Source organism: Eschrichtius robustus, chromosome 1 (genome assembly GCF_028021215.1).
Source record: "Eschrichtius robustus isolate mEscRob2 chromosome 1, mEscRob2.pri, whole genome shotgun sequence".
NCBI classification, from domain to species: Eukaryota; Metazoa; Chordata; class Mammalia; order Artiodactyla; family Eschrichtiidae; genus Eschrichtius; species Eschrichtius robustus.
The window spans coordinates 182,275,047-182,300,192 of NC_090824.1; the positions used below are offsets into that span (position 1 = coordinate 182,275,047).

General features: G+C 37.7%; 1 protein-coding gene across 7 annotated transcripts in view; it reads right to left on the reverse strand.

The window, feature by feature from the left end:
* The window catches only part of CREM (cAMP responsive element modulator), a 66,800-nt gene that overhangs the window by 34,101 nt on the left and 7,553 nt on the right, over positions 1-25,146 (reverse strand). For all 7 annotated transcript variants that reach the window (XM_068560716.1, XM_068560651.1, XM_068560677.1 and 4 more), the window contains exons 2-3: positions 24,638-24,731; positions 14,804-14,927 (exon numbers count right to left, since the gene is read on the reverse strand). In XM_068560716.1, the coding sequence (XP_068416817.1) occupies positions 14,804-14,927; positions 24,638-24,681 (168 nt within the window). In that variant the 5' untranslated portion in view covers positions 24,682-24,731. The remainder of the gene's footprint in view (positions 1-14,803; positions 14,928-24,637; positions 24,732-25,146) is intronic.

Sequence of the window (25,146 nt, forward strand, 5' to 3'; positions counted from 1 at the left end):
ATACTGGCTCACTGAGTTAAGTAGATCTCCCAAATGCTGACACATGTCATGATACACTATCAGAAAATCACATTCATTAAAATCAACATCAACTTCATCAGAAAACTATAAATACTGGGAAGCTATCAAGCTCAAAATGGCAGATGGAGATTTTCCAAAATTCAAAACTGCTGCTTAAAAGCCTGAATTTTATCATTGGCAATAAATACTGTTAATTGTTTTCCTTGACGTGACAAGCTTACTTCATTTTTTTTTTGAATTTTTTTTTTTTTTTTTTTATAAATTTATTTATTAATTTATTTATTTTTGGCTGTGTTGGGTCTTCGTTTCTGTGCGAGGGCTTTCTCCAGTTGTGGCGAGCGGGGGCCACTCTTCATCGCGGTGCGCGGGCCTCTCACTGTTGCGGCCTCTCCCGTTGCGGAGCACAGGCTCCAGACGCGCAGGCTCAGTAGTTGTGGCTCACGGGCTCAGTTGCTCCGCGGCATGTGGGATCTTCCCAGACCAGGGCTCGAACCCGTGTGCCCTACATTGGCAGGCAGATTCTTAACCACTGCGCCACCAGGGAAGCCCCTTTTTTTTGAATTTTTGAATTTCATTTTATTTATTTTTTTATACAGCAGGTTCTTATTAGTCATCAATTTTATACACATCCCTGTATACATGTCAATCCCAATCTTCCAGTTCATCCCACCACCACCCCCACACCCCGCCACTTTCCCCCCTTGGTGTCCATACGTTTGTTCTCTACATCTGTGTCTCTATTTCTGCCCTGCAAACCGGTTCATCTGTACCATGTTTCTAGGTTCCACATATATGCGTTAATATACGATATTTGTTTTTCTCTTTCTGACTTACTTCACTCTGTATGACAGTCTCTAGATTCATCCACTCATTTTCTCTTGAGAAAATGTTTTTCAAATACTCAAGTTTGAACAGTCATAGTTTGGCTATTTGCCATTATTTCAAGAAAAATGATGTCCTGTTTGGGGGGGTGGGGGAATGCAGCTAGTTCTTCTTGCCTCTCATTCAATAACTCAAGTGTTTTTTTCTCAAGATCACCATTGGTCTTCAGTACGCGGCAGAAATGCTTTCAGTGAATGTCCCACTTCCACAGCACAGAATATTAAAACAACATGTACTCGAGGGTCAAGATTTAATACAATTGGTAATGTTTGCTGATTCATCAGGGACAGTCTTAAGTGAAACTGACATTTAAAAAAAAACCTGCAAGTTAATGTAGTGAAGACCACAATGACTACTAACACAGTTTGGCACCACTGCCACTGACTTGATAGTGCTAAGGTGCCAACAGTTTTATCCCCTAACTGTTTTTGCACCATCAGGGCAAATGCCAATACAGAGAAAAAAAGAAAATAAATCTTAGTATTACTGTGAAAATAGGTTTGTCATCCCAAACCTCCAGGCATGATTGTGTAACACCATGTGGGAGTTATTTGGAAAATACTGGGTCCTTGGAGTCTCCTCCAGGCTTCCCTGTACCACATTTTGAAAACTACTGCTCTATCCTCTATCCTACGCAGCCCCTAGGTAGGCCCTGCTCACAGCTCAGAGCGCAGAGTGCTGAAGCAGGTGGCAATTTCAGCTCCACCACAGCAGCACAGCCAAAACCACCATCTATAGCAACCCTGATAGAGCATTCGTATCGCAGAGATTGAGCAAAACAGAATATACATTATACCCAAGAGTACTACTAGTATTCTTACAGACTGGACCTGTGGCTTGAGATGGCAGATAGTGCCACATTCACTTTCATGGGGAAATGACCAGCTTCAAAGAAATTAGATATTTTGAAGAATTGAAGAACAACTCAAGAAAGATTCATGGGGTTTTGATAAGTATAAATCATGCTTTAAGTTGCTCTAATTGTCTTACGAGTGTAATTTTCACGACTTCAAATTATTAAACAATGCTCTATCAAAAAGGCTTAGTGAGAAGAAAACCTGCTGTAGAAAGGGAGCTGTACCCACTAGTACAAAACTGTATTCCTAGAATTCTGGAGATGAGTTATACAAATCTGTAACTACAGTGAAAACTCTTACATCTGAACTCTGGGTAGTACAAAAAGCTCACGAGACAACTCTTTAGTTAAACTGTTGAAATAGAGGCTGAGAAGCAGCACAAGTGACATACCCTAGAGTCACAATTCCAATGTATCCTTAAAAAACATCAACAACACTCTTAGATCTAGAGAACCTGTCAGGCATTCTACATTCTTACTGGTTTTGCCAAAACTGATCTGTGACTAGCATTAAGCTTATAACTAACTGTACTGGTAGAGTTAACAGGATAAACATCATCATTCATAGGAAAAAAATTCATGTGGCTCCCTACCTTTAACATCTTACCATTAGTATTATTCTATTGATCACATGAGCCACAAGTAAATACAGGGCGCCCCTGAAGTAGGATGTGGTCCACAGATGGCACAGAAGGAACTCAGGCAATGATTCAAGAACATGCATGGTGGCCCCAAAGCCAAAAATGGGTAAGTAAAGAAGCATCTTTTTGTTTTTGTGCAAGGTGGCAGATTCAGTTTTAGGCAGGCTAGGGTGAAAGCAATGGGAGGAAACCAGGTGGAAATGTTTAGTAGGCAAGGAGAATTATGGGACTGATGCTTGGGTTAGAGCTCAGGAAATAAAGATGTGAGACACACTGACAAAAAGCAACCTATATAGACTACTATACTTACTTTATTCACAATGTGCAAATAGAATTCTAAAGAAGCTCTGGAAAGAGAAGGGAATTAAGTCTCTCCTAAAGGACACTACTGATAGAGACACAAATTTTAGTTCACTTGAACTAAAATATGCATACTTCACGTAGAAACAGATCTTTCTTATAAACATCATATATTCATTCCAAAACTTTTTAAGAAGTAAATCTCACAGAAACAAGTCATACTTATGAATTAACTCATTCTTTTGTTCACTTAACAAACGTTTATTGGAAGCCTGCCTTGTGGACCAGTCTAGACAGCAGGGATATAGCAGTGAACATGAAAAGTCTGCTCTCCTCAATCAGGAGACAGAAAGCAGATGAAGAGACAAAAACATAATTTGGGGTGGTACTAAATTCTCAAAAGAGAAACAAAGAAGGGTAACTGAGGAGGCGGCGGGAGGGTGGAAGGAAGCTATTTAAGGTATACCTACTGAATAAAGAAAAGTGGGAAAGGAAGCCATGGGAAGATCTATCTATATTCATCACATTCCAACAACCAAGCAGGCAACTGCTCAAAAAACAAGCACATAAGATGGATGTATTTTATATTTCATAATTTTTATACCTCTTTTTATGAGGCTCTAAAAGTGTGTATAATGAACTCATAGTAGACATAGTTTACCTTTTCTTCCTGATCCCCTGAACAATAATCCTCTTCTATAGGATGCCTGAAACATAGATTATGCTGATGCCACCACATCCACCAAAAACCCCACTATAGACAGTGGTTAATCTGAAGAAATAAATTAAGATGATGCAATTGACAGCCTTACTTGGCTTTGCAATTTAAAAAACCCTAATAACAACACATAACTGGGAAAACCTCACAATGTTGTAACACAGCATTTGATTAGCACCTAGTGGACTTGCTCCAATCTGTAGCTAGGTTCCCTTATGATGGGGTTTATGATGTCACAGTGCAGCTGCAAATGTCACAGAGCCACTGAGCCTGCATTTAAGACAGTTAATAAAGGGTGAAAAAATGTGAATTCACCGTATAGCAGACTTTGCTATCAACTCTGCTGCCTGAAAGTCAGATCTATATATTACCTATTTTATTTATTCCAAGGACCACAATGAAAAACCAATTAACACTCCACGTGAGAAGCTGGAAAACTATACTGATTTCTGTGTATTAAGACAGGATTTTCAAGAGTCTGTTTCTTCTATGGAAAAAAAAAGTGTTTAAAGAATATTTCAAATATTTTAAGGCTGAAAACAGGAAAATAATATTATAAATGTGAACACTTTCATAAAGACGCAAAATATTTCACTTCATTTTTTTTAAAAGTTGTATTTACTTGTGCTAAATGAAGACAAACACAAAAGGAAAAATGTAGAGTTGGTATCATTTTAGTGTCTTTAGTGTTTTTCTTTCCCATATTGAGGTTCTTTTTTTTTTTTTTTAAACAGTGTGGCTAACAAATTGCCAAAATCAATGGAGTTAAATTTTGCCTTGTGAATATCAACTGCAAACACTGATAACAGAGTTGGCCATGTAAGACTGACATTTTTATATCTACTATGTTAAAATTGTTAGAACTATAATATGATCCTTGAATCCTTTGTGTGTAAGGCATGAAGAAATACTATCTGAAATCTATAATCTGAATTCAAAAAGGGAGAAGTGGATTCTGTTTCTGGTACTGTAATTATAAATGGCCAAATATTACGTCTCTTTAAAAAAATTCCCCTCTTGAAAGCAAAGCAAATGTTGGAATCAAGTCATTCTTAATTATATAGTCTGATAATACTTCCAATAAGCAGTGGTGATCACTGTGATGATCAGTGATGACAAAATCAGGGGTTCTTATGCTTTGAAAAACAATCCCTAGTGAAATTTTTCCCTAGCTAATCCTTATAATTTCCTATTTATAGTACTTGGAGCATCGTTTTACATTCTAACCAATACTAGATGTTTTACTTATATTTATAAAGACTATGAACACGAACATGATCTTTATAGAAGTCAAAAATCCTTTAGCTCTAGATGTTTAAAAATCAATCTTATATCTTGGTTTCAGTAAGACTGAAACTAAAACTGATCATAATTTTCTAGCCAATTGCATTACAAAGTAGTAAATGTACATAGTGAAGTAAGTTGCAGTGAGCCAAAAATCCTGAGCCAAAAATGGCATTTACCCAGCAGATGTCTTACAAGGGCAAACATTGGACTCTAACAATGATACACATCATTTCTAGTAATGAATAGGAAATGCACGTGCCAAAAGCCAGAAGCTACAGAATGAATGCCTAAAACCACTTATTATCCAAACTACATATTAATCTATTTCTGACCAAAATCAACTCAGGAATGTCTATGCAGGAAACTGCAATTCACTTGAATTATTCTACCTTAATTCTTCTACCAATCACTTGGTATAAGTCCTAAAGAGTACTGACTAAGCAAAAGCAACCTTAAAAAATAGTAATAATAAACAAAATGTGGTATATACATACAAAGGACGAAGGAATTCCTATCGCATACTGACTATATAGCTGAACCTTCAGGACATTATGCTAAGTGAAATAAGCCAGTCACAAAAAGACAAATATTGATGATTCCACCTATATGAGGTATCTAAAAGTAGTCAAATTCATAGAAACCGAAAAGTAGAATGGTGGTTACCAGGGGCTGAGGGGAGGAGTAAAAAGGGAGATGCTATTTAATGGGTATAGGCTTTTAGATTTACAAGATGAAAAAGTTCTAGAGATCTGTTTCACAACAATGTGAATATACCTAACACTACTGAACTGTACACCTGAACTTAAGACCACAGATTTTATGTATTTTTTTTCCACACACAAAAAATAGCAATAACTATTGCCCCACATTTGGTGGATATGATAATTAACTGTCTTATTGCCAGGAAGATATTCAATAAATTGATTTTACCAAAGGCAATGAGACTGACTTCCCCATCAGTTTATGAGACATAATTCTAAAGCTCTGGGTGTTCCCATACTCTTGGCCCCAGAATTACTGCTCAAGACATAGACTAGCTTTTGGTGCCAGGATTTATATGGACCAGTTATTAATACATCAAAATGGATAAAATTTAACTTTTCTATGCTCTTCATATATCCAAGGTCAGAAGCTGAGTTGGGATCTAAACATGATACTATCTTATCTGCCGCTAAATAATGAAGGAGTAACAGTATACAGTATATATGTATATATACAATAGTTACTGCATACTACCGTGCATATATATATATAGTATTATATATACAGTAGCTAGATGTAGCATATATTTATGATTACTCTTTGCAAACTATGCATTTTCCCAGGTAATGCTCTCTGAAATGGTCTGGTTCAACACTGAGTACCTATGTATTACAAGTAATAGAAATGCTTAATGAAATCTAAAGCCAGGTGCCTGGGTTCTGCCTTTTATTAACTGTGTGACCTATGACAAGTTATTCACCCTCTCTGTACCTTAGTTTCCTCAACTGCAAAAGAGAATGAAAAAAAACAGTACCTTTCTACAGAGCTGTTGTGAGAGCTGAACTATATATGTAAAGCATGGAACAGCGTCTGGCACATACTGAATATTCAATAAACGCTCACTCTTGTTATTTTTATTATTGTTACACTTCATTTAAATAATTTGGTCAAGAATGTAGAGCTTAATTTACATGTATTGATATTAATCCTTTGATTTGGAAAGATTAAAATATTTTTTAAAGTATTCCTCAAAATTAAGGTGGGGAAAGAAGAATCAAGGATTTGCATAAAAGTAGAAGTCAAAATCTGAATCAGTGACAAAACATGGCCAGACCAAACTGCATCCTTAAGTTTTTTCAGTTTTAGTCCAAAGGTCAGAGTTTATAAATAGAAAAGTCTAAGAATTTAGCTCCTAAAAAAACAGTATAATGGGGCTTCCCTGGTGGCGCAGTGGTTGAGAATCTGCCTGCCAATGCAGGGGACACGGGTTCGAGCCCTGGTCTGGGAGGATCCCACATGCCACGGAGCAACCGGGCCCGTGAGCCACAATTACTGAGCCTGCGCGTCTGGAGCCTGTGCTCCGCAACAAGAGAGGCCGCGATGGTGAGAGGCCCGCGCACCGCGATGAAGAGTGGTCCCCACTTGCCGCAACTAGAGAGAGCCCTCGCACAGAAACGAAGACTCAACACAGTCATAAATAAATAAATAAAAGAACGTGAATTTCTTTAAAAAAAAAAAAAAAACAGTATAATGAAACTTGGTCTTACCATGAAATCGAAAATCTAGTAATAAGTTTTAGACTTTCAGAGCCAAAATATTGTGAAGGAATGCTTGCAACGTTTTAAAATTTCTAAAATAAATTCAAAGTACAAAAATTTAGTATAAATAAAATTTGGTATAAATAAAATATACCAATTTAAATACATTCATGACATTATATCAGAACTTTGCTTATAAAACAACTACATATCAGCTTTTCTTCTCTATACCCACTGGAGGCTTATTTAACCATAAATAGATTTATATTACTTTAGAACGAATTTTTGATACAATATATTTTTATAAATTTATTTACTTTTGGCTGAGTTGGGTCTTCGCTGCTGTGCGCGGGCTTTCTCTAGTTGTGGTGAGCGGGGGGCTACTCTTTGTTGTGGTGCGCGGGCGACTCATTGCGGTGTTTTCTTATCGTGGGGCACGGGCTCTAGGCGCAAGGGCTTCAGTTGTTGTGGCACGCGGGCTCTAGAGCACAGGCTCAGTAGCTGTGGCGTACGGGCTTAGTTGCTCCACGGCATGTGGGATCTTCCCGGACCAGGGCTCAAACCCGTGTCCCCTGCATTGGCAGGCGGATTCTTAACCGCTGCGCCACCAGGGAAGTCCTGATACGATATATTTTTAAACTAGCATAAGCCACTTCATCTCAAAGCCTGGCCACTACTATTCTAACCATCTGAGGTTACTATAATGAATAAAGCAAAACATTTATTGCATGTGGACTTTGTGTCAAGCACGGTATTTGGGCTTCACATAAGTCATCTCATTTAATGGTCAACTGATGAAATTAGCATTTCAATTATTTTAGGTAAAGAATCAAAGAATTCAGTCTAATAAGTATTTACTTAAAACTATGTATAAAAATTAAGAAAATAATTTTGTGTCTTTAGTCTTAATCTACTTCACTCCATTACTTTTAAGTAAACAAACTACTACTACACTTAATTCAAACTGTCTGTACAGGTATAAGTTACGGCTCTTTTTCCTTATACCAAGTACAAAGCAGTAAACAAGCCCTTACAAAAGGTAAAACTAGAAAGTTCTGAGGACCTGGGAGACCAACTTACACTGGCAGTACCTATCATGGTATATTAACATATCTGATATCAAATAAATACCCATTATTTTTTAAAAGGTATTTAAAAAGAGGTCTATTGCTGTATAAACATACCTACTGAAAGGCAAATGTCTTTCCTGAACTATTTCTGCTTGCACCATTGTCATCTAATATTGTCTCTACTTAGTATTTTCAACCCCATAACCAGGCTTTTCTCTTCCATGCCTTTTTGGAGAATGACATGTTATATCTCTGATAAGGCTCAGAAAACTCACATTTCTGAAGATCACTATTAAGATGTTGTCATCACTATCAATGAAGTGAAAATTTCCCAAAGCCTCTGTGTTTTCCAAATGTAATTCCTTTAATAGTTTGGGGTTTACAAAGGTTGTAGTAGCAAAAAATTGAAATAAGGCAAAGTAAATAATCTCTGAATCTTATTCAAAGAAGGAATTATAAAAATTAATGCTCCATTTTTAAAATTTCAATGTCTAGTCTATTATTTTTGGTTTTGTTTTTTTTATTGCGGTAAAAAATACATAATATAAAATTTACCATCTTAACCATTTTTAAGTGTACCGTTCAGTAGTAAGTATATTCACACTGTTGTGAAACAGATCTCCAGAACATTTTCATCCTGCAAATCTAAAACTATACCCCTTAAACAACAGTCCCCTTGTATTTTCTCCCCCCAACCTACTCTTTAACTAGAAAAAAGTCAGAGAAAAGGATAAAGAGAATAACTGTTTATTCTCAGTTATTTTTCCATTACCACTAGTGACAAACTACCTGTTACTAAAACTAAGAAGGAAGACTTGAACATCAAACAAAAAGTACCCAAATCTCATAGAAAATCATTACAAATGACAGAAAATCTCTAACAGTCTCTCAAACACTAAAACAGATTTGTATGCATTTTTTTTCTGATTATAAGGTGTATAAAAACAAAACCTTTTTCTGAAATTTGACTTTGACTGCTTTATACCTACTGAAATTACCTTTGAAACACTGATTTTCATTCAAAGAAAAGTATCATTTAACACACTGGGATGAAAGCACAGAGTATATTCTAAAGCCAAAAGCCAACCTTTAAAGAAATTTATTAGCTATTATACACAAAGTTATCAAAATATGAGTACAGATTATATAACAAATTCTTATTCAAAATGAATAAAATGGTGACTAATATTAACAGTTCACAAATTATTTTTACTTATATCCCTTCAACCTTGAATTACCTTCAAGAATGAGTTACATTTCAAAGCAGTACATTTTCTTGAATTAGCTGACTAAGCAACAACAAAAATTTAGCATTTACTGAAAAAAATTCACTGTTCTATTTTTTTCCTCCTAACTTTTGTTAATTTTTAGAGCTAATTCTAAGTGAATACAAATATTATGTTCAAAAAATTTAAATTAGGGCAATTAAAAATAACCAGGGGAAGGAATACATAAAATTAAGGAGCAACAGAAAGTCAACAATAAAATGAAAATTTTTATTTCAAAATCTTAAGAGGAACATTTTCTCTTTCAGTAAGAGCCCCTCAAGTCAGGGAATCAGCATATTGAGGTTTAAAAAACAAGATTCAATTAAACACTGAGCTTAGACTTCCCTGGTGGCGCAGTGGTTAAGAATCTGCCTGCCAATGCGGGGGACACGGGTTCAATCCCTGGTCCGGGGAGATCCCACATGCCGTGGAGCAACTAAGCCCGTGTGCCACAACTGCTAGGCCTGTGCTCTACAGCCCACAAGCCGCAGCCACTGAGGCCGCGTGCCGCAACTACTGAAGCCCACGCGCCTAGAGCCCGCGCTCCACAACAGAAGCCACCGCAGTGAGAAGCCAGAGCACCGCAACGAAGAGTAGCCCCCGCGCACCACAACTAGAGAAAGCCTGCCCGCAGCAATGAAGGTGCAATGCAGCCAAAAAAGAACCAAGACAAAACACTGAGCTTGAACTAGATGTACTCAGCCGACAGTAAATATACCAAATCAACCTAACATGATACAGACCAACTTTAATATACAAATATGATGTTGCTAACCAATTATCAATAGCAAATGTTGCTTGTATGTTGCTTGTTTTGTTTTGTTTTCTGATAGCCACCCATATTCTTCCTGGTCCTACTTAGGACCAAGAAGATGGATTTTTGGCACAGCTGGCCAAAACAATGAGAAATGCCATTCCAATTTTCCACCAGTTTGAAACAGAAAACACACAAGTCATACACTGAAACCTATCCCTTGTTAAATCATTCCTACTCCAATCCCTCACTGCATGCCAGGCCTGCTTTCTTCTAAGATGCTTCTTTACGTACTGTTTGCATTTACAGCAGAGAGGATAAGAAAGGAGGTTAGCAGAGTATAATCTCTGAACAACATTCCCTAGTGGCTTCCTCTGTTCCAGAGTCTCCTTGTTTCCAAAAATACAGAGGTTCTCGGAAAGGTTCAATTTTATATTAGAACTAACTCTCTCGAGGCACTACGCTGACCCTGATGATCTCGAGTCTCCTTCCAGCTCTATGACCCCTGTGATTCTGCTCCCTTCACCTTTCCTTCCTATCTTTGCTGAAACTTTGAGAATTGGCCATTTACAAAGTAGGGTTATTTAGCTTTCCGACTTGAGGTGTCATACTCAGGCCACAGGCTGCACCAGCAGCTATAAGGCATGAAGCTCCAGATGGCACATCCTCTCCTGAGGCTCCATCTGGATTACCACACTCACCCTGAGTTTCATGGCAGCACTATCAATTCCCAAGAGATGTGGAACAAGAAAAGTTCAAGGTGCTACCACTGTTGCCTTCAGAGTAGATTACACATTTGTGAGATGAATGGGGAAATGTGAGTATGGAGTGCATATTATACCAAGGAATTATGCTCAATTTTATTAGGTATGATCATGACATTTGGTTATATAGGAAAATGTCCATAACCTCTTAAGAGCTGCATACCCAGAAGAAAGTAGGAATGACATGACGTGATGTCTGAGATCTGTAGAGCTGCTTAAAATTCTTCGACAAAAAGAAAAAAAAGAAGATAAATGAAGCAAGTGCTACCAAATCTTAATAATTTTTAAGTTTCTACATATATATGCGGGAGTATTATTCTACTCTTGTATATGTTTGAAATCTTTCATCACAAAAGAAATGATAACTTCCCATTACCCATTTAAGGATTATATTATTTCCAACGGCTGTAAGTATGACTTTAAAAACTACCTGTATATACAGTAATTTTGCTTTTCACCATTTTGGTTTTGGGAAAGGGTTTCCTCCTGGCTTGATTATATAAAATAGACTCTTCCATTTACCACCAAGAGTTTTTCCAGGGGAGGGGGGTAGAATCTAGTCTTATATATGTATCAACACATACACTTACCAGACAAGATTCCAGCTTCAATTTAAAAAAAAAAAAATCTACTTAAAAACTAACTCAGGCAAGAAGAAATCCAAGTCACAGTACTCAGCCTCGATGATCTGCCACTCCAGCCTCTAGCCCTTTGACACTGTCACCACGTGACTTCTATTCACTATTGGATACAATTAGAAGGGAAAGGCTCCACTGATATCTGGGAAGTTATAAAACAGAAAAACTGAAAACTGAGAACTCCAGCCTCCCTCAATCAGTCAGCAGAGCAGAGATGTGAGGGCCAAGAGCAAACTCAAGTTTTCAGATCTTCGTAACTGGGACAATTTTCAGTGTTAACTTGATTAGCAGAAGCTCTGGAAAGGCCAGGATACTCAAAACTACCACTATCAAATGACCAGAGGCAAAGGATCAAACCCGCTGAACCTTCGGGTTACACCCTGAACCTTCTGGTTACACCCTTTGTTCTGACACTACTTAATGATAATTAGACCATGTAAAAAGGAAAGTAACTTTTATAAATTCCTCTTTATACAAACCTGAACTTAAGTCTAAAACATCTGGGAATTCACAATCCTCTAGTTTAAATGAAGTAAGTGGCAAGTACATACAATGACATTGGGAATAATTCAGGAGAGTCAGTCACTTTTAACATACATTATAGGCTTAATAAAATTTCAGTTTGATTTCCTAATCCTTCTATTATACAATATTGCATAATAATAATGAATAGTCATAAATAAACAGCTTCACGCATCACAAGAATCTAAATTAATAATTACGTTTAGAAAATTTTGACTGCTAAGAACTGTGTCCTAATTCTGCAAAATATCATGATCCATAGAGGATTTATGGCCTCATATCCATGCAGGAGAACTCTTAGTTAACCAAAAGAATCAATGACTCAGCATACAGATTTCTTCTTAATCTCTTAACATTCCTAGTATGTGAAAGACAAAAACCATAATTTATTTTTTGATCAACTATTTTAAATATAGAGAAAACAGAATAACATAGCAGGTCTATGAACTTGCTATCCAGATTTAATGACTATCAACATTTGATATATTTGAGATTTTTAAGGAAGTAATAAACATTGTAAATGTAAACCACAGCCTTTTTCTAGTTCTGTGATTCAGCCTTCTCACAAGTCTCTATCTCCCCCTTCTATTTTATTTAACACTCCCAGCTTTCTCACACCCCAGTTCTCACTCCTTTGTTTCACAGACCCATCTTTGTCTATTATTTCACAGAAAAACTTCTTGAAGAATCTATACTTCTGATTTCCTCTCCCTCTTATTTATTCTCTAACCTACTAAAGCTAGGTTTCTGTTCACTGGACTCCTATTCAATTCCAAAACCTCATAAATCCAAGGTTATTTTTTGGACTTTATATTACTTGACCTCTTTAGCAACTTCTGACTGAGGCTCACAGGGCTGGGTGTCACCCAGGCTGAAGATCCTCAGAACTGCCAACTATCACTGTTAGACAATGGAGATCTGTTGTTTTGACTGTGCAGGCCCAGAAGGCCGGAGGAAACTGCATGTGTGGAGGACAGGAAACCAGTACCTAAAGGGAGAGAAGTGGCGGCAGAAGGAAGATTTGCTTTCAACTACCACTTCAGCAAAAGGGCAGAATTAGAGACCAAGAATCATAGTTATAAAAACTCTAGAACACCCCAAATTCACCAAAAGATATATGTGCATTCTCTTCTGTTTTCACAGACAAAAAGACTAAAGGATAAACACCAAAATGCTAACAACAATTAAATTTCTGGATGTTAAGACTATAGTCAGCTTTAATTTTCTTCTTCAAAATAATAAACATTTTGTCAATTCTGTACAATGAACATGCATTTTTTTAATAAGAAAAAGGCTGCTTTCTTAAAAAATAGCAAAGGTCTGAATGCCTGTTTTCCGGGGTAACAAAGAAGGGTGTTGCCATGGAGATGTAGCTCCACAAAGCACTTGTGAGGAGAAAACCCCAGGGAGCAAGTGGGTGTCGGGAACTTGAAAGAGGAAAGAAAAGCAGGCTGGGTGCGTGGGTCTCTTGGGAAAATAGAGGCCTCACAGGAGCCAGTCTGGCTGGAGACAACCCAGGAGATGCCTGGCGCTCCCGAGGGCTCTCCAGGCAGCCATCTGGTCCTTTCTATTCTCCCTTCAGGATACTGCAGGAGTCTCCACTGCTCGCACCCCACATCACCATGATGCCACTCAAATGGTGTCCACCCCCACCCCCTGACCCACTCCCAGCTCGCTGACGTCCCCATCCAACCCGCACACAGTCGCTGGTGTCTTAAACACAGTGAACACTGGAAAATGTCTCAGGAACATTTAAAACACAGGATGGTCCACGCTCCCAAATGTTTACCACCCTCTGCTTACCCTGACCAGCTCAACTTCCCAGGCCAGACACGCGGCTCCACTTGGCCTCAACGCCTGCAGCTCCCACCCCCATCCTCTGCCTTTGTGCCTCTGTACATTCTTCCCTGGCCTAGAATACGCTTCCCTCTCCTCCACCCGTCAACCTCTACTCACGCTTTGTGTCCAGCTCAAAAGTAAAATCCTCTACAAAGCACTCCTGGTCAACTGGCTGCTCCCCCTCTGCACGCCTCAATCATTCCTATGTAGCATCTCACAGTACTTCATTTTTTTTTTTTTTAACATCTTTATTGGACTATACTTGCTTTACAATGTTGTGTTAGTTTCTGCTGTACAACAAAGTGAATCAGCTATATGTATACATATACTCCATATGCCCTCCCTCTTGCATCCCCCTCTCACCCCACAATACTTCTTACACAGCAAGAATTACCCCTCAAACACCTCTACCCCACTAAACCGTGAGATGTCAAGGCCAGGAAATACATACCCCACACATCTAGAATAGTGCCTAGATACAGGAAGGATTCAGTAAGTATTTGATGAACTAAATAAATGGGATTGTTTTACTACATATTTTTATAGATACCTAGAAATAAAGTTAAGAGCTGAAAAACAAACACTAACTCATATCGGTGGTCTCTAAATGAAACTAATTCAAAGTTTAAGACCTAACTAAAAAGAAAGTAAAGATTAAACCAAATATACACTGGACAAATGGCAAGATTTCTGCCATCTTTATAGCTAAGAATATAAAACTACTGAATATTTCAATGTGGAATTACTGACCTTCTCGAATAATAAATTGAGGATTATATACTATGGAGGGGGTTTTGTTTTTCCTTTACATAGTGTCTGTTACAATGCAAAAGTAATTCAAACACGTATCTTCTCTTCGAAGTCAAATCAGTAAGAATGGCTGATAACCGGGGAATAGGGGAAACTTAAGACCAACTGCAAGAAAACAGAATCTGCACACAATTCTCATTCCCATACAGGCTAATTTTCATTGGTGCCTGCCTGTTGCCTGCATTAAGTTTACCTGAGCTAAAGTGGGGATTGAATTTTGACCAGTCTGCGTCTGCATGTGAGCAGATTTGCTCTCTGCCACAGAATCTGGTATACTTCCATCCTGCTGAGAGTCAATTGTTTCCATGGTCATTTGTCTGGAAAGACAATAAAAAGGAAGAAGTATTAAGGCCCTATCTGAAATACCTGTTTTCACTTGGCTTTCTGACTGATTTTCATTTCTATCATCCAATTGTACTACTTTATATTTTCAAGAAATAGACTCAGTGGCAGAGTCCTAACTCTCCAAACTTAAAGGCACCTTCTCTGCTCACTGGGTATGAACATTACCAAGGGAGCACTACAAAATGTTCCATGGAATTAGTTTATTTAAAAAATTTTTTAATCTTATAATAAAGCCTCCTTGATAATTATTTTAAGCCCTCTAGCATAAATTAGTGATAAAGTTAGGTTTTATATTTTACATGAAGCTTAAATATTCTGTGACTCTCACGGCCTAATAAACCTGCTTTACATTTTGATGTAATATGAAAGAACTTCCACATTGTCTAAATTAAATGTGTTACGATATAAAGATGTGTCTGCTTTGTCAGCACTAAGTAGTTTCTAATAAATAAGCCTGCCAAACTGAATCACTCAGAGTTGACCACTTGTCTTGCAGCTCTCCCTTTACTTAAAGAGGAGAATCTAATTTTTCCAGGAAAAACTTATGCAATAATATTTTTGCCTATAATTTCAATTTAAGTTAATGATTTCTATACAGACTCTTTCTAGATAGATGGTAAACCATATTATAATGTTACCCTACTACTAGAAAATATAAAATACAAACAAAATAAGCAAAATCAAATTTTAAAAACTTATAGGAACTACTCCCTGCTATTGTACATCTTTTCAGTTGTCAATAATATAGTGTGTTTTTTTCACCTTAGTAGTCTAAATATATATCCAAAAAGTATGCAGGTAACTTAGAACTTTGAATTGAAATGTCCAGATCTTTTTTCCCAGATTTAATTAGTAACCAGATCCTACAGATCCTTCATCTACTTAATACCTTCTTTTGCATTTCAACAAACATTACCTGAATCCAAGTCTTCTGTTCTCAAAGCTGTCTACTACAGTCTATACTACACCTAGAATTACTTCTCCCTATTCAGACATTTTAATACTTACAACTGAACACGACAATTTAGAGCAATTATAAAAATAAAAATCTAGAGTCTACTATGAAAAACTGTCTTTCCCTCAACATTCCCCAATTCCTTTATCTCTTTTCTTATTATTTCCCAGCATGGACTCTCCAATTCTAGGTAAGTAGAGGCCATCTCCCTGCAAAAACTGCCAATTCCTGGGGTTCTACTTTTGCTGTGAGCAGTTCCCAAAGAGAATACCTAGAACATTTAATTCTGCAGGATATGAAAAGTATTATCTGCGAAAAGTGGGTAAGGGGGAAACACTTAGTTAGAGTTTGACATATCCGGGATTAAAAGGGTTTCTTTGCTGCAGAACTTTCTCAGAAGCTTGAATATTTCAGTGTGACTTGAGAAGGGTGGAGGGTGCAGATCCAATAGGCAGCATTTTCCAAAAGTATCTGACTCCCCTAGACCCTCTTCCCACAAAGCAAGTCCTAGCAGAAGTGTTTTTGGAAGAACTTGAGAAATGTTGTCTTATGCTATTTCTTACACCATTATTAAAAGCTCTCTTTAGGCTCTGCCAAGAACTTGAGTCTCCACTCAAACATTACACGCTGAAAGGCCTTCCCCACTTCAGAAACATTCCTTTAGCACCATCTACAATACATGACAGGCCCTGAGAATACAAAAGTTAAGTCACAATCCTTGCCCTGAAGGAAATCATTCACCACTTGGGCCTTGGTTTCTCAAAGTATTGTCCTCGCACAACCTGTATCAGAATTAACAAATATACTTGTAAAGACAAAAAAAAGGCAGATTCCCAGACTCGACCCCAAATCTACTGATTCAAACTTTCTGAGGGGTCTAATTTTTTATATCCAAGAGATTCTGACATATATTAAAATTTGAGAAAAACTTAGCTTATTGGTAAATTCTATCAGTTAGACCAGTAATGAACACTTCTTAAATTGTGTGAAGGATGTTATGTATGAAATGCTTTGGAAAACACAGGAAGGAATGTTGAAGTCGGCCTGAGGAGGGGGCCATATGAGTTGTATACTGAAGGATGAGAAGCATTTCACCAGGTAGAAAAGGACAGGAGGACCATGAGAGGAAGGAAAATACGGAGCATGTCTGGAAAACAGAGTAGCCGACTGTAGCAGGGACTCTGGTGAGGCGTGGGGGAGCCCTCGGGGAGCCTATCTACATCTAGGGGGGAAGAGGCAGAGCAGACAGGTGGAAATATGGCCAGAAAGGCTGTGGGGAACCAGATTAAGAACTGCTTTTAATACTCTGGAGAGAAGAAATGTCCACGTCACTCAGATGCTCCTCTACTCTAGGTCCTTCAGCATCTATACTGTACAACGTTTCAACTATTTGATATCTTAGAATTCAGTCAAGAACGAGACAATAACCAAGAGTTACCTGTTAACGGGCAAAACAAATGGCCCAAAGTTCGTAAACTGAAACTTCTAAAATGAGGAGTACCTAGTTGGTACTCTAAATCCATTCAATTTAATTTTAAATACAATTCTCATTTATCTGGTTTCTAAACATACTGGATATAAGAAGTGACAGCTGGAAATAGGGTAACGGGAGGAGAAAATATACAGAATATGATAAACAGGTCAAGAATTCCAAGTGTGACTGTGGGTGGGAATGTAAGTTGGTGCAGCCATCTTGAGAACAGCATGTAGGGTCCTCAGAACACTCAAAAGAGAGCTGCCACACGACCCAGCAATCCCTCTTCTGGGTGTATATCCAACCCCCCGCACTAATTCGAAAAGACACATGCACCCCAATGTTCACAGCAGCACTGTTTACAACTGCCAAGATATGGAAGCTACCTAAGTGTCCATCAACAGATGAGTGGATAAACAAGATGTGGTCTATATACACAGGGGAATACTACTCAGCCATAAAAAATGGAATTTTGCCATTTGCAATAACATGGATGGACTTGGAGGGTATTATGTTAAGTGAAATCAGTCAGACAGAGAAAGACAAATACTCCATGATATCACTTATATGTGGAATCTAAAAAATACAACAAACTAGTGAATATAACAAAAAAGAAACAGACTCACAGATATATTGAACAAACTAGTGGTTACCAGTGGGAAGAGGGAAGGGGGAGGGACAGGATAGGGGTAGGGGATTAAGAGGTACAAACTATTAGGTATAAAATAAGCTACAATGATATACTGTACAACACAAGAAATATAGCCAATATTTTATAATAAGTAAAAATGGAGTAGAACCTTTAAAGATTGTGAATCACTATATTTGTACACCTGTAACTTACATAATATTGTACATCAACTATACTTTAATAAAATTTTTAAAAATTATTTTTAAAAAAAGGAATTCCAAGTGTGTAGCAATTTGGGCCCATACAGGGTAAAGTCTCCTAGTTCTTTATATTCAGGAAATTGAAGAATTTATGAGTTAAAATTCAATAACTGATATTTACAATAACTATCCTGAGTCATTAAGAAAGAAAATAATTATACTTTGTATAATTTAAGGAAAGAGGAGTATACATAATAGAATCTAGGAAGACTCCCACCAAAAAAAGCACTAATGCTTAAAAAGGTAAACCTAAGCTATTCAGGAGTTGTTTTTTGAGATACAATGAAAAACTTCATAAGTTATTAAACATTTCAAAATGTTTTACACATGAAAGTGTTTCATACACACTATTTCATGCACTCACCTTCACTGTTCTCTTTTTTTCCTGGGTATTCCCCAGAGTTCAATCCTTTGCCCTTTTACTTTTTTCAGTCTACATGCTATGGCTTCCTCAATCCTGTATGCATTTGACTCCCAAATCTGTATTTGTGCTTCCCCCTCCTAGTGAGCATCTTAACCTGGAGTCTTCACAGACACCTATCCCTTCCCTTATATTCCTTCTTTCAGTCAAGAGTATCACTATCCATTCAAGCTCCAAAGTTAGAATCATGCGTCTGTGAGTCAGTACCACACCAACTACCAAAAAACCCATATAGCTAAATACCAGCCAGATCAGGATGCCATGAGGCCCTGAGCCTCCTAGTGAAGAAAGGCAGAAATGGAAGGTTAGCAGCACCACCCTCCCCCCCTCCCCCCGTTCATCCTCCCTGCCACACTTGGCATCATCCACTAACCTCCTATCCCAGCACTGGACCAAGCAGCTGCACTGCTGCTCCTCAAAACTGCTACCGTCCACTCACACATCACAGTAAGGTCCCCTGTAAGCCATGACGAAACTGCAATGCCCCTTCACCTATGCCAGAATCATATCCATTAACATCTCACATTCTGGTTTCCCCAGCCACTGTCAAAGATACAAGCTCCTCCCACATTTCATTTTCACTCTCATAACCAGTGCTTCCTCTCCCCCCATAATACAGTTGCTCGCTCCTGTTCTCCTCCAAAGCCTTTGCAATGTGCTGTCTGGAACTCCCAAAGCCCCCCACACCCCCGCTCAAGAGGGAGCTGTTTGTCTTCCCACACTGAATCAAGATCCCAATGTTGACTTGGCATCCTCACTGATCCCCACTATTTCCCAGCTGTGCTTCCTCTGCTCCTTCATAAAGACTCTTGTTCACGGAGCCTCAAGGTAATTGGGTGTACCATCCTATACTACTCATCCATGTGATAATCATCAGCTTCTACTTTCAAGGATTGACACTGAAGACTTTGGCACCTGACTTAAAAAAGCTTTCCTCTCCACCATTCTGTGTTATGTTCCACCCTCAAAACAAAGGACCTATCCCTCACCCTGATGCCTCAGTTTAATGACTTTCTTCCCTCCCCTACAGCCTTCTACTTGGGGGGCTGGCCGTACACTGGACCTTGTCAGTGTCCAATACTGCTCCACCTCTGAAATAATTAATTCTGACATCCCACTCTACCAATATCCTATCCTCCCAGCTCACACCCACCCTCAATTACTCCCATCACACCTGTATTTCCACCACACTGATCTCCAGACCACTACTTTCTCCCTTTCAGTCAGCCTCCTCCTTTCTTCACATCCCGTCCTACTCAGCTTAGAATCCATATTTTCTCATTTTAACTGTTGTTTCCCAATACCATAAATTCCCTTGTCCCTTTTCCTTCTGTTTTATCTGCTTAGTAAATACCAATCTCAGATAAAACCAATTCTGTCTCCTCTATGCCTGCACCAATGAATAATACTGAACAAAATTACAAAACAGAATATTATTAAGGCTACTGAATCCAGTTTTCAACCTCAAATAAGCAGCAATCTTACTGCTTCCCTGGAAGCTTACTCTCCCATTCTCTGTTACTGTTTCAAGTCTCCCTCTTCTCAAATCCCTGAGCTCACCTACTATCACATTCCATGTGAGACCTTGCCTCCTGTTTCAGATGAGAACCCCCTCAACTTCCTGCCACCAAATCAACAAATCCACTTACATCTACACCTGCATTTTCCCTTGCTTCCAACTCCCCAGACTTAAATTCCTGTCTGTCCTTGGGATCCCTCTTCATTAGGCTATGGGGGCATTACACTAACAATTACCCTCTGCCCTCCCCAATGGCTTCCTCCTGCCAAGATTTAAGCTTGTTCAAGTCTCCCCAACCACACACACACACACACACAAAACCACTGAACCAGAAGTCATTCTCTAGCTGCTCTCTCAAACCTCTCTTCTTCCTCTCACTGCTAAGCTACTTTAAAGAACTGCCAACACTATCTCCATTTCTTCACCTCCCACCTACTCCCAGACAACCCCAAACTGGCTTCTGCCTCACTAAGACTTCTCTAGTAAGGGTAATCTATCTCAGTCACTGAATCCAATATTAATTTTTTTTTTTTCAATATTAATTTTAAGTCCTATCTTGTTTGATCCCTCAGCAGCACTCAAAACTGCTGACATCTCCCTTCTTGGACTCTATCTTGAGGTCACGATACTGATTTTCTGCTCTCATCTGATTCTCTGACAATTTCTCCACAAGCTCCTTTGCCAATTCCTTCTCCTACTCGGTGTTAACCTTCAACACTGCATTCTTCAGGACTCTGGTTAGCCTTCTGGCCTCACTCTCAAATCTCTCCCCCTGTGTAATATCATCCATTTCTCTAGATTCAAGCACCAGCTTTAAGCTTATGACTCTCAAATCTAGATCTCTGGCCCAGAGGTCTCTCTTGAATTCCAGAATCATATATCCAAGTGCCTATTTAACATCTCCAAATAGATGTCCTGCAGGTACCTCAAACTCAATGGGTCCAAAACTAACTCCTTTTCTTCCTCCACAAACATGTTCCTTCTCTGAGTTTCTTACCTCAGGAAATGGGGCCCCACCTTCCATCCATCTGCTCCAGTGGAAACCTGAGTGTCATCCCTGAAACCCTCTCCCTTTCATTCCCTACAGCATCATCACCAGGTGGGATGATTCTACCTTCTAAAGAACAATTCAGTCCTCTTCTCTGCCACCCTGTCCTGCCAACAGTTATCTTTTTGAAACATATTTCTGCTTAAAACTCTTCAGGAGCTTACTATTGACTACAGGATAAAACTCAAACTTCTCACAATAATCATAACTACAACTACCGTTTGTCAAGTGTTTACCATGTGGTAAATGCCTACTAATTTTCATTCTTAACAACTATATAAGGGCAATATAGCTAGTTCTTCTTTTAGAGGTGAGGAAAAGGAGACATAAAGAGGTGAAGAATCTGATTTTACCACAAAGGTACTGAGTGGCAAAGCCAGGTTTCGAACTAAGGTCTTTTTCCAAAGTTCATATTCTCAATTACCAAACCAAACTGCCATTCAATTTCTTTCACAATGTGACCTCATTTTATCTTTATAGCCTCATCTCCAGTCACCCCATTCCTTCCCACACTCTGCATTCCAGCCTCCTTATGAGCCATTTTTTGGTCAAATACACATCTTATTCCCCCAGTTCTAATCTTTTATATCTGCTCTTCCCTGTTCCTGGGATGCCCTTCACTCCTTCTCTGTCCAACAGGCACATTTCTACCGTTCTTCAAAGCATGGCTCAAGGATACCATCTTTCAAAGCCTATTCTAATAGCCTTGGGCACAATTACTCTGTTCGGAGTTCCCGAAGCATCTTGTGCAATCCCCTCCATTTCAGCACTTGTCTAGCATATACCATATCTGTCCACAAAGTACTAGCACAGTGTGTGCAACAGAGACCACATCTTAGATTTCAATGTATTCCCAGTGCCTAGTACAGAATCTACCATAATCATTAAATAAGCCAATTAATCAACTATTCTGGAAGACTATGCAACTGTTAGGTGTTACTAAAATGATAAAAATAAGGTTCAGAGAGATTAAGTGACTTTCTACAGAGCACACAACAGACTGCATGATAGAGGGTGAACAAGAGGTCTTGTGACTGTGACCTCAGGGGTCCTTCCACAGCCAGTGCCCTGAGCAGTAGTCCCGTTTAGACACATCTTAAAAAATGCTGTGCTTTTGAGTATGCTGCAACTGTTGTCACAATCTTCATTCAGATATGCTTTGTCTTTCCCACTAGGATGTAGAGACTCTAATCTTATCCCATTTTATTCTCCTGGACTGCCTCGTACAGTGCCCAGTACATGTCATTCAGTAAAAGTTTGATACTAAATCAATTTATTTGAAGTTAAAAATCATCTACAGAAGAGTAAGGTCAGCACTACCAATTTACACACCCTGTCATTTTCAACTAAGTTCATTCTGCTGATCTATATCCAACTGTTCTCCAGTACCACCTCCTAAACCCACTAAAAACCAACCCAGGCCAGGACTCAGGGCCGAATATTCAATTAACATTTAAGTGCTCAACATGGGTCAGGCACTGTACTGGGTATTTTCAAACACTAACTCAGCAGGAAATACAGGACCCAGACCTCAGCTGGAAATGATGTACATCAACACTAACATCTGTAAGTCAGCCTCAGTAGTCCCGATGGAATTTATTTAAAAAGTGTAAGAGAAAGATCCATTTTAATCTTGCATTGTTCACTTACATACTTTATAGTGAAAATTAAAGAGATGTACATACAATATTTTCCCCCAAATCTCACTTTTTGTAACAAATTTTTTGTAACAAATTTTAATCATAGTTATACTAGTATTAATAACCTATAAATTAATTAATTATGTAATATTTTAACCTTAACAAATCCAAATTAGACAGAAAAAGACCAATTAGGAAATATAAATTACAGAATATTTAAAAATAAAAACATATGAGATAAAACAATAAAAAAAACTAAAACAAATTAAAAAGTCCGTTAAGCACCATAAGCTAACAGTAAGCAAAATACTGGCAAATATTCAGTTCTACAATTCTAAAGAACAGATAAGGATTTGCTAAAATGGGCATATTTAAACTTATAAACGGTTAATGGAAGTAGCAACATTCTTTTCTTATGAAAGCTAAATATTTCTTCTGAAATCTTTTTTATATTATTGGCAAACCATTTTCCTCAACAGAAAAGTAAATGTTATCCCAATATTTTCTGAATATATTGGGATTCAGTTTAATAAATGTTAATTAACTAATGTTTTAAAAGAATAGGATCCATTCAGTAGCACAATTTTCAAAGACTTCCAGGGTGAACTACTTTTAGGGGTGGGGGGTTGAATTGTATTTGTTTGCTTACTCTGTTATTTTCCAGGCCTTTAGTAGAACATCTATGTCATACTGCAAAAACTCCCCAAAATACTGAACTACAACAAACAGTATAGTACTGTCTGTATATGATTTGCATAATATACATTCAAGAAATGAATACAAAGGAATATATCTGTAAAAATGATATTTACAATTATAGAAATATTGAGGTAATTAATGACCAAAGTTATTTCAGCATACCTATGTTTCAAGAACACACAAGATATTTAAATAGAAGAAAAAACCAGAAGAAAAAGGAAAAACATTTTAAAGAAATGCTATCATAAGTACCCAGGAAAGTGTTTTTAAAAGATAGGAACAAAGAAAAGGAATACAGACCAAAAATATCTAAATGAAAAATAAGATAAAGGCAGTTTCCTCATTATAATTAAAGTGTACAATGAACTACTAACTTCTAAAATCTTACTTAGTTGTATCCAATTTGCAAAGACAAATTACACTGCAGAGCAACTATATCTACCCTTGTAAAAATTTTCACCTCTTTTAAAAATAGGATCCAGCAGCAAAAGGAAAAATTATTAAAGTTGTTTCTATTATCTATTTTTAAATAGTTTTACCAAAACTGTCAAAGAAAATTCATTTTCTTTTTGACGCTAGACCCAATTGATGAACCAGAATGTCTCTGATAATAACTAAAAGAAAACCTGAAAAATAATATTTGGATTTCTGTAAAACGCTGGTAGAGACTTCCCTCTGTTTTACAACTTCAGGTACAAGTGTAAGCAGGAAAACGAAAACTCTGTCCACATCCTTAAGTACCATCTCCTTTCTGACTGGAAAGGCCAGCGCTTAGAATGAGCTGCCCGTGAATGTCCACCTATCCTCTGCATTGCCTCACACAGCACATGGTGGAAGAGAAACTCCCTAATTGAATAGCTGAGCAATTTGGGTACACATTATTATATTTTTTATTATAATGTGTATATATACATACACACATACACACAAATATGTATGGTACATAGATATACACCATTAATTTATCCATCATTTTAACTTTAAGCTCTCTAAGTAGAACTTTCAAAAGAATAGAAAAATAATATATCCACCTACCTTAGATTTGTTTTAATATATTTTTTCCTGCCACATTTGCTCATTATTAAGACATTTGTAATCAATGCTTTGCTCCTTCGTTTTCTTCTTTACCCTGCAGTAAAATTATAATGTCGAGTTGGCAGATCGTAAGATTTTATTTTAAAAAAATTAAAATCTCTCAAAACTACACCAGAATACCCCAGAATATGCTAATTTCCATAAAACAAAAAACAGCACAGAAAGGTGAAAACAACTCCGTATTTTTTTCAAACTTACTTCTATTCAATTTCCTTATCTTCTTAGGAAAAAATTCAAAAAAAATTAAATCATGTGCTACTTATCATTTTCCACTGAAGAGACTGCAGTGCTGCCTAAATCATCTCACACACACTACAAATCGCTCATAAGTATCAGCTCTATTTTAAAATAATAATCACTTAATAAACTGAATGAATCTATCATTTTCTCAAATTTCATTCCACTGAAACAAATTTGTCAACTATTTTTCATTTACCTTAACTTCAAAA